Source organism: Arachis stenosperma, chromosome 8 (genome assembly GCF_014773155.1).
Source record: "Arachis stenosperma cultivar V10309 chromosome 8, arast.V10309.gnm1.PFL2, whole genome shotgun sequence".
NCBI lineage: Eukaryota > Viridiplantae > Streptophyta > Magnoliopsida > Fabales > Fabaceae > Arachis > Arachis stenosperma.
The window spans coordinates 17131810-17140986 of record NC_080384.1 but is presented as its reverse complement, the minus strand read 5'-3'; the positions used below and the strand labels follow the sequence as shown (position 1 = coordinate 17140986).

General features: G+C 34.8%; 1 protein-coding gene across 1 annotated transcript; it reads right to left on the bottom strand.

The window, feature by feature from the left end:
• Positions 1-3116: 3116 nt before the first annotated feature.
• LOC130944659 (glucose-6-phosphate isomerase 1, chloroplastic) lies at positions 3117-8874 on the bottom strand. Its single transcript, XM_057873085.1, has 14 exons — positions 8157-8874; positions 7514-7636; positions 6432-6530; positions 6253-6336; positions 5560-5703; positions 5419-5484; positions 4939-5007; positions 4743-4850; positions 4462-4514; positions 4230-4368; positions 3966-4122; positions 3719-3797; positions 3497-3563; positions 3117-3396 (listed from the first exon to the last, which is right to left on the bottom strand). Exons 1-14 carry the CDS (start codon positions 8721-8723, stop codon positions 3262-3264), a joined length of 1890 nt encoding a protein of 629 aa, XP_057729068.1. The 5' UTR covers positions 8724-8874; the 3' UTR covers positions 3117-3261.
• Between the last annotated feature and the right edge of the window lie 303 nt (positions 8875-9177).

The window sequence follows — 9177 nt, the reverse complement described above, 5'->3', positions numbered from 1 at the left end:
ACTACGAAAATGATTTTGTTCTCTTGGCGATCCTTCTCTGCTATAGCTGGAAAGAATGTAACTCCTGGGTTTTCGAGAAAATAAGAATATCCCATTAGAAGTGATTTTCGCCTCTACCAAGTTGCTGGTCGAGCTCCAAATATTGCATGTTCCATCAAGTTTTTCTTCCTTTTGATTCAAGAAATTTTCTTCTTCTTAAGTTTATTATTTCTTTTCGCTGTAGTGATTTATTTGGGGAGACATCCTTTTTCTTTGTTTGGTTGGTCTATTGTTGGACATCAGTACTTTGTTATTAATTAATGAAGTACTCTTATCTTTGAAAAAAAAATATTAAGATTACTTATTAAACAAGTAGAATAAGTATACAGAATTAATGTTAAAGTAGTTAACATTAAACTTTTTTCATTATTAGTATTCTTTTAACTCTTATTTTTTTTGGAGAATTTAATATTTAGGATTAAAATTTAGTGTTCATAATTTAGAACTTAGTTAAGATTTAGAATTCAAGGTAAAAAAATTATTTTAAAAAAGTTAATATTAGCTAAAAAATTGGTTTCCTAGTTGATCTTAAAAAGATAATAATGAATATCCCTTTAAATTTTTTAGAGTATTTATCCAAATTGATCATAAAATTTTTTTATACCAGACGTATTAGTCTTTAACAATTTTTAATAGCTGTGAGTCCCTAACAACCTTTAGTGTCCGTCAAATTAGTCCTCTTGTCAACTCGACCTGTCAAACTCTAACAATAATGTTCCACGTGGTACATTAACCAGCTGAATTAGATGTTAACTGACACCTGGGATTGATCAAGGACAAATTGGTCTTTGTCTTACAAAACACAAAAATATAGTCGCTTTTTAGAGATTAATCTGACTGATAATATAATTCGTTGGGGACCAATATGTTTGACTATGTTCATTTTCTGTTATATTCTGTCTTGTGTTATGTGATTGATGAGTATATTGTGTCTTGTTTTTGGATACAACTAGGACTGCTGCCTGCCCTCTAAAAATTTGTTGCTGTTTTTATTTTTTTTATGGCTTTTAGTTTTTAAAATTCATGTTGTGTGTAATCACTGTTTATGATGTAATACCAAACACTTATTTTGATTGCCTATTGTTGGCAGGTAGCTACTATGATTTTAATACCAAACATTGAAGTTGGTTTTAACATAGAAGTTATTATTTATTTGTAATTTACTCTGATGTCTGCTTTTGATATTGTTCTTACTTTTTTCAGAGGTTGAACACTCTTAATGACATTTAACAAACTCAATGTTTTGCATATTAGGATCAACATTTACAACATGGTGAATTATAAGATAAAGATGTAAGTTTACAGATCTTTTTTTTTTATGTAATGAAAGAGAGATTGAAAATACTAGGACCCACATGTTGAACATTAATAAAATAATAAAAAATAACTATAAAAGGAATTTAACTCTCTCTCTATACAACCTCAATCTATATAGTAGAGTATCCCCTACAACATTCATTCTGACAACAATAACATCATGTCAATGCACCTTCTAAATACCTAAAAGCCACTTAAATCTTTTGTTAAGCAACTTACATCTTAGAGACAAGACAAATCACAAATCCTAGGGAAAAAATCACGCTTATACAACCCTGGATTAGCCTCTCTTCATAATTACAGCATCATTTTTCTTCTCTAGTGCATCAGCCAGTTCTCCTAACTTCTTGATTCTATCTTTAATTACAGTATTTAGCTCACTAGTAGCAACTTGATAATAAAAAATTCTATCAAATCATACAAAGAAGTCGTAATGTGAAAGCTTTTCCTGCAAAGACGAAATCCTTATTAGAGCCACATTACGTAGAGACCCATATTATAATGAAATCCTAAATTCACTCACCTTGAAATTAGGACAACTAAAGAAAGATCTCTTTGAATTTTTCTCCGTGTTAGACTCTACAACTATAGTGTAAGCTTCACAATGACATATAGGATTTTGACCCTTTTTTTTCAAGTCGATTTCTCACCCCGCTTGACACATTGCTACTAGTCCCATTATCACCTAACAAACTCCAGGAGTGCAAACAGCAGTCCCTACTATATCCAAGAACAAGACACTATCACACTCATCAATCATGTAGAACAAGATAGAATATAGTAGAAAATGAATATACAGATATATTAGTCTCCATCAAATTATATTATCAGTCAGATTAGTCCCTAGAAAATGGCTACAATTTTACATTTTGCAAGATAGGAAGCAATTTGTTCGAATTATATTATCAGTCAACTTAGTTCCTAGAAAATGACTATATTTTTACATTTTGCAAAATAGGGACCAATTTGTCCTCAATCCCACGTGTTAGATAACGTCTGAGTCAATTGATTAACGTGCTGTGTAGAACAATGTCGTTAGAGTTTGACAGATCAAGTAGACAGGGAGTCAATTTGACGGATGTCAATGGTGGTTAGACAAAGCTATTAAAATTTATTGGCATCTTATTTGGAATTCTTTCGAGACTAATTTAAGTAAATATTCAATTTATGTATTCGAGACACTAGAAATATAAAATTTTATTTTTCAATAATCATAAGACTTTTGTTTATATGGCATTCTAAACTATTAGTACTTTTCAACAGAATTACACCCTTAAAACTAGTGTATTTTTTCTTATGAATCAGTAGCATATAACATTGATAAGCAATTTTTGTGTTATTAAATCCCATGACATCAAACAAGTGTGGCAAGCATGTATCTCTCCTTAATTTGAATCCTCTAAAGTTTGAATTTTATTTTAGAAAGTAAAGTATGATCTGCTATTCTTGAATAATTTCTCTTTCATATTTATTCTTGGTCCCACCTATGAAATAAATAGTGAGAGATCACATTTTACTCTCTAAAATAAAATTCAAACTTTAGAAAATTCAAATGCTACGAATAAAACAGATGTCTTTCTCTCATCAATTAGGTCCCTTTATTTATTACTATATAACATTTCTCAACTTGGCATCATCATTAAATCACCAAATTATCCACTTTCGGATTATTTAATTATCTCCCAGTGTATTGATTGCATTTACCAAAATTAAACACTTTAAATTGAATACGAAAAGCGTCTGTCAAAGAAAAACAGAACTTTGAGCATTAATTCAGTTTATTCAATTTTATTTACCAAAGCTAAAACTTGCAGTAATTTGTCTAAACAACAATCTCCATTTTCATTAATGGAGGAGATTCAACCGAAATCAATAATTATTGCAGGTGAATTTCCTTAGTCTAACTCAAGCATACAATTCATCAACGTTACACTCTCCCAGAAAAACCTTGAAACTCCGTGGTGAACCACAGCTGCCTTCAGCGATAAGTGCTCTGTCATTGGCAGCCATGTGAGCAATAATCTTGTAAATCATTTCAATCTGAACATCCAAGGTAAAATATATTAGTAAACAATTATTCTTAATAAATTGGTTAATAAACATCATTGAGAAAAGTAAGAGTGTTGGGCAAGATATCTACATCTTCTGGCGCATGGCAACGATCGGCTACTTCATCAAGCGTTAATGGCTCAATAGGCTGTTTGCAGCTGAAAACAGTAATAGATAAACAGAATTTAGGGATAGAACTAACTGAAAACAAGAACAACAGCAACAACAAGAAGGATGCTAATGCTAGCACATCATTGGATATTGTTGGAAAGATCCCAGGAAGGGTAGTGTTGTTTTGAGCTCATAATCATACCTTGCCTCATTTAACACGGCCAAAACCCGCTTCTGAAGAGCCAATACTTCGCCTGCCGCTTTCTTTCCGGCTTCGACACCTAAGTGATTATCATATTTCAGAAATTAGAAATTAGAATTTAGATTTTAGAATGAATAAATTAACGGAGTCCGAGTTGGATATCCACTGCAGTATGAATTGCTGACAAGGTTAAGAGGAATATTTATGAGATCAACAAAATCATAAGACAAGCAAAATGACAGTTTACCAGGTTGATGATAAGCATTTATGTTGACAAGGGAGGCATATATCCCTACTGCACGCTCATATAGTGCAATAAGAGCGCCAACTGATTTTGGGGTCACTTCTTGTACAGTGACTGTGATTGACTCTCGCTCGTTAGCATATAGAGCTGACCTTGTTCCCTGTAGAAATTTTTAATCTTAGAACCGAGAAAAGAATGATCCAGAACAAATAATTTTATAATCAAACTACGATCTATAAGAAAATATGTTCGGTTGGCAGGTCAGACCTGTAGCATACCAAACAGGTAGTCACCACATGTGACACCAGGTTCAAGTTCCCAATCGTGACCCGGAGGTCTATCGCGGAGCACCTCAATGAATGTCACAAAGAAATTGTGTACACCCTCCCTCAGTTGTTGAATATACCTGTGAGGAGGCAGAAGTTAACAAGATATTAGTCAAATCCATGTACTACATAAAGCAAACACAAAAATTGAAAAGATTAGCATGAACACTCACGCATGCTGATCGGTACTTCCTTTATTTCCATAGACACTAATTCCCTGATTGACCTATGGAATCCAGAAATCGGAATTAGATCATTTCAATATTCATCATCCTAGGAAAACTTGGGTTCCTTTTTAGAAATCATCAATTAGGCAAGTTCCAGGTACAAGAAAAACTATTCAAAATTATTGTGGAGGACTTTCGGGTACCTTCTAATTATTTTCACAGGAGGAAATGCAAAAAAAAATTGTTATTCAGATTTGCTGAACAAAAGAATGAGACAATTTACATACCCGATTCCCATCCAAGTCAAACTCCTTGCCTAGAGATTCCATGACTAGCTGCTGCAAGTATCTACTAAACAATAACAGGCTATCCTTATACGGAAGGATGACCATATCCTATGGAGTATGAGGAAAAAGGGAATAATGAGCAATAGAGCAATAAAATGGAAGTAAATACCATGGATAAATTATACAAGTCTCGCACCTTGGATCCTACTCCATCTGTAGCCCAATACCAACATAGAGCCAGCAGCGCTGCAGGATTACTCCTTAACTGCACAAAGTTATATGTCAAAACAGAGACCCTTTTGATATTTTGCTTTACGATTGAGGAGAAGCAAGTTCAAGCAGACGAGATGGTAAAGCAGCATTTGAACTTCAAAATGAAATGTTACTATACAACTATTTCCACTCTTTAATAATGTCACTATTAAGAATGTAAGGAATTTCTGAAAAATTGGTCTTCGGCATATAAAAGCAGTATGTCTGGATAATTATTTCCATTTATCACCATATGTCATGTGTAATGTATTTGCAGCATGAAGCACCAGCAGCCCAGCGATGGATGACAAGTTATTGAGTAATATTTATTGCATCTTGCATTATCATACATGAATTTCGTTCGACTCCATGAGCACAACTCTGAAAGTAAATTTAAAAGATGATTTTTAAAACTGATACATACCACAGTAGTTCTAGTTGCCTCATCCATCAATGCTGCACCAGCAAGCATTTCTCTAATGTCAATGCCCTGAACCAGAAGCATTATAGGTGAATATAAAATATCAAAAACAAACTAATTAAATTTACATTAACCCTCACGTACCTGAAGGGCCGCTGGAAGCAGGCCTACAGCAGACATCTCTGACGTTCTACCTCCCACCCAATCAAACATAGGAAATCTAGCTAACCAGCCCTCAATTCTGGCAGTGTTATCTAACAAAGAGTTTTCTTGTGTTATAGCAACACCCTGCAACAAAACATGCGTTAGCAAATGATCACAAATGTCCATGAACCGACAGTGGCAGCAAATGTAAGTGATGCAGGGACGAATAACATTTAGAAATTCACAACAGTTAAAAAAATGGAAAACACAAAAGCAATAAAATCAACATTCCAATAAATGTCACTTTAATATCATATATAAGCATACAAAGTGACAATTTATCTGAAAATATTAATTTAGAAGGTATTTTTAGCAATTCAAGTATTTCAATTACCAATACTCCATTTAAACTGCAAAAGGGGGGGGAAAAGAAAAAGAAGATAATTCAATTAGTTTAATTATTTCTGCGCATGCTAAGCAAATCTATGAGAATTTGAAAAGGTAGCATTGAGCAAAACTGGATTTTGATTGTCTTCAGACGGGTGAATGTAAATCAATCTCGACAAGTAGCTTGTTCACCCTAACAAGTCTCATATTCAATATTATCTCCATCACACCACCTAAACTTCCATTTTGGCACAAATTCCTTGGTAACAATATGAGGAAATAAAAAGTTGAAACCTGAGATTAAACCTGTTTCGGAAAATCCAAGCCTGCTTCACGAAAGGCCTTCTGTACTTCTAATAAACCATTTCGAGTCTCAGGGGTACCTCCACTCTGAAGATAGTGACATTTTCAACTTTCAAGTCAGAAATCCTTATACACCAATAACATCAAAATCAATTTTTTAGAAGTATAATCTCCATACAAACCTTTGAAATGACTATTACAAGTGTTGAAGCTAGCTCAGGACCAAGTTGTGCAATTTGATGATCAATTCCAGCGGGATCTGTGTTGTCCACAAACCTTATCTGTCAAAAGTCCAAAATCCATTACTAAATATCTCAGGTTGCTAACATATTTTGCATACAACAGCAACTTTCAATAGCATGAACATATAAATGTAGGAACTTCGGTTGCTTTTGTTTTTGGAGACAAGACACAAAAACATGGACAGTGAATATTTAAAGTGTTCGAAAGCAGAGACATAGACACTGGACACATTCTCTCCGGAACAGTTTTCTTTATTTTTGTGTCCACTCTTTTATGAAGGACAATGATGAACACGGGATTTGGGAAGGTGGGCATGGATTTTTTTATGAAAATTTTTTTCCTTTTTTGTCCATAGATATTTTTTGTTATTCCACTGTTACCCCTTCTTATTTTCCCTATTCTGAGCTTCTTCTATGCACCGTCGTTCTCTTCTTCTTGTAGAATTTCTTATTTGACTTGATAATTCCTTCCTTCTTATTGTTCATTCTTTTCTCTGTGACATGTTGCAGGTTTATTCAATGGAAACTTAATTCACTCTTTTACGTTACTTTGTTTATTCTTAATTTTGTTACTTCAATACCACTTTTATCTTGTTGGTTCATAGACTAATTCTTGTAATCCCCTGTCTTCCACGTAGTCTCATTCTCTATTAAATTAGTTTATACTTGAGGCATAAAATTTGGAATCACATGACTATTTTACTCATTTCGCATAATATTTTAGTCTTGTACATGTCTATCCAAACATAATACAGGACATTACATTAGTGTCTTGTACATTATATCCAAACACAATACACGGAATAATTTTTAGTGCCTCTTTTCTATTGTCATGTTTTGTCATGTCCACAGAAACAAACATAGCCTTATAGCACAGCATGGAAGCTTAACAGCAAGTTAAGAAACCAGCATTTAACTAGTGAATCAGCAGACACCGCAAAATAACTCCTTGCTGTTTCAGTTTCATTTTAATAAAAGAAGGGCCAAACATAGTTAACGAAGATTATGGATTGCGAATATACCTTGAGCAAAGGATTATCAGGAGCCAATGCCTCCGCAACAAACTGTGGGCCAAGAGCTGAACCCCCAATTCCAACAGACAGTATCTGAGTAAACCGACCCTCCGGCGACGAGGGAGGCTTAATCTGCCAAACCACATTCCCATATACAAATCATTATAAGAAATTAGAGACACGAACATCATCAACAACAACAATAATTAATCATTCTCTTGGTGAAGCCATCTACAATCAAACTACACAATAGCATACTATCATAAAGCATATTTACATTGTTTTTCTTGCAGAATAAGTGTAGTTAGGTTCAAGACAATAACACACGCCTCTTAAGATTTTATTAATAAGACCGAAATACAAAAGTATTTTCTGTCCCTATAAATTTCAGGAGTTTACTGTTGTCTCTGGAACTGAAAAATTGACACCATCTCTATACATGTATCAGAAATTCCAAAAAGGGCCTAAAGGCTCAAAGAGGTATTTACATATCAATTGTGAGATATGAGACAGATTATAACCAATTATGTTAATTGTTTTTGCAAAGCATATCTACATTTAAACGATTCACATCTAAATCCCTTTTAAGTCCGATTAATAAGTGCGATTAACACATCCAGAGAGAGAGAGAGAGAGAGATGAAGTTACTAACCTTACCAGTGAGGACATCATCGGCGAAATTGCAAATAGCAACAAGAGTGTTATCAATCTGAGATTTCAAGAACGTGGTAGGTGCGCGGTTAGAATCCCTAAGCCAGTAATGACCAACCATGCGTCCCTCATCGGGGTTCGCAATCGCACCTTTCTCGAGCTCCTCCATGGCCTTGAACGCAGCCTGGAACCGCGGCTCCATCTCCGCCACGTACTCGTCGGTAAACCCGACCCGACTCACATCCAAGTACATTCCAACCTCCTTGTGTTGGTACAGCCACTCCACGTACCTCTTCCATAGCTCCCTCGGATCCTTCTCCAACGCTGTCTTCTTCTTGAACCCCTTCGCCGCCGGTACCGCGGCATCCGCGCCGTCGTTGGTGACCGGAGACACCTCCCGAGCCACTGACACGAGGCTTAGGGCCCGATCCGAACCGAGTTTTGGTCTGCTCGGGAACGCGGCCAGCTCCGGTCCGTTCCGGAACGGGTTGGTCAACGCCGGAGAATGATTCCGATTTCGGAGCTTGAGAGCATAGGAAGATGAACAAATGCCGGAGATGGAAGCCATTGAAGTATGATTCGTGATTTCACGAGGTATAGTTTTGTTTGGGCATTTGATATTTTTTTCCTGACGAAACACTAAGCAAGTGGTGACTACTTAAGTTATTTAATTAACTTTTCTTTGCGAATGGAGGCTTTTGTAATTTGCATTTTTTTTTAGTTCGGTTTGGTTTGGTTTGCTTTGTTACCTGTACTTGCTATGAGACGGTCGGAGGCAGGGCTGTTTTTGTCCTCTTGCTCAAAGTTACCAGCAGAAGCCAGATGAGACTACTCCAACATCGGAATATTAATAAAATAAAATATAAAATATATTAATAATGATTAAATCTTTCGTCTTTTTACTTCATTAAACATTTTTTTAGAGCAATGTTAATTCACGAACTTTTTTTATTTACTTTATATTTATGTTAACATTAATTAAATTTTTTTCACTAAAAACATTAATTTATTAACATATTTAT

Bases quoted from the DNA above. Each gene is read 5' to 3' on its own strand.
- LOC130944659 (XM_057873085.1), bottom strand. From the start codon at position 8,723: ATGGCTTCCATCTCCGGCATTTGTTCATCTTCCTATGCTCTCAAGCTC. The intron at 5,704-6,252 runs GTTTAATCTCAG...GTTTTGTTGCAG, and splicing joins GCTTGGATTTTCCGAAACAG to GGTGTTGCTATAACACAAGA. The intron at 3,564-3,718 runs GTATGATTATGA...TACTGTTTTCAG, and splicing joins GCCGTGTTAAATGAGGCAAG to CTGCAAACAGCCTATTGAGC.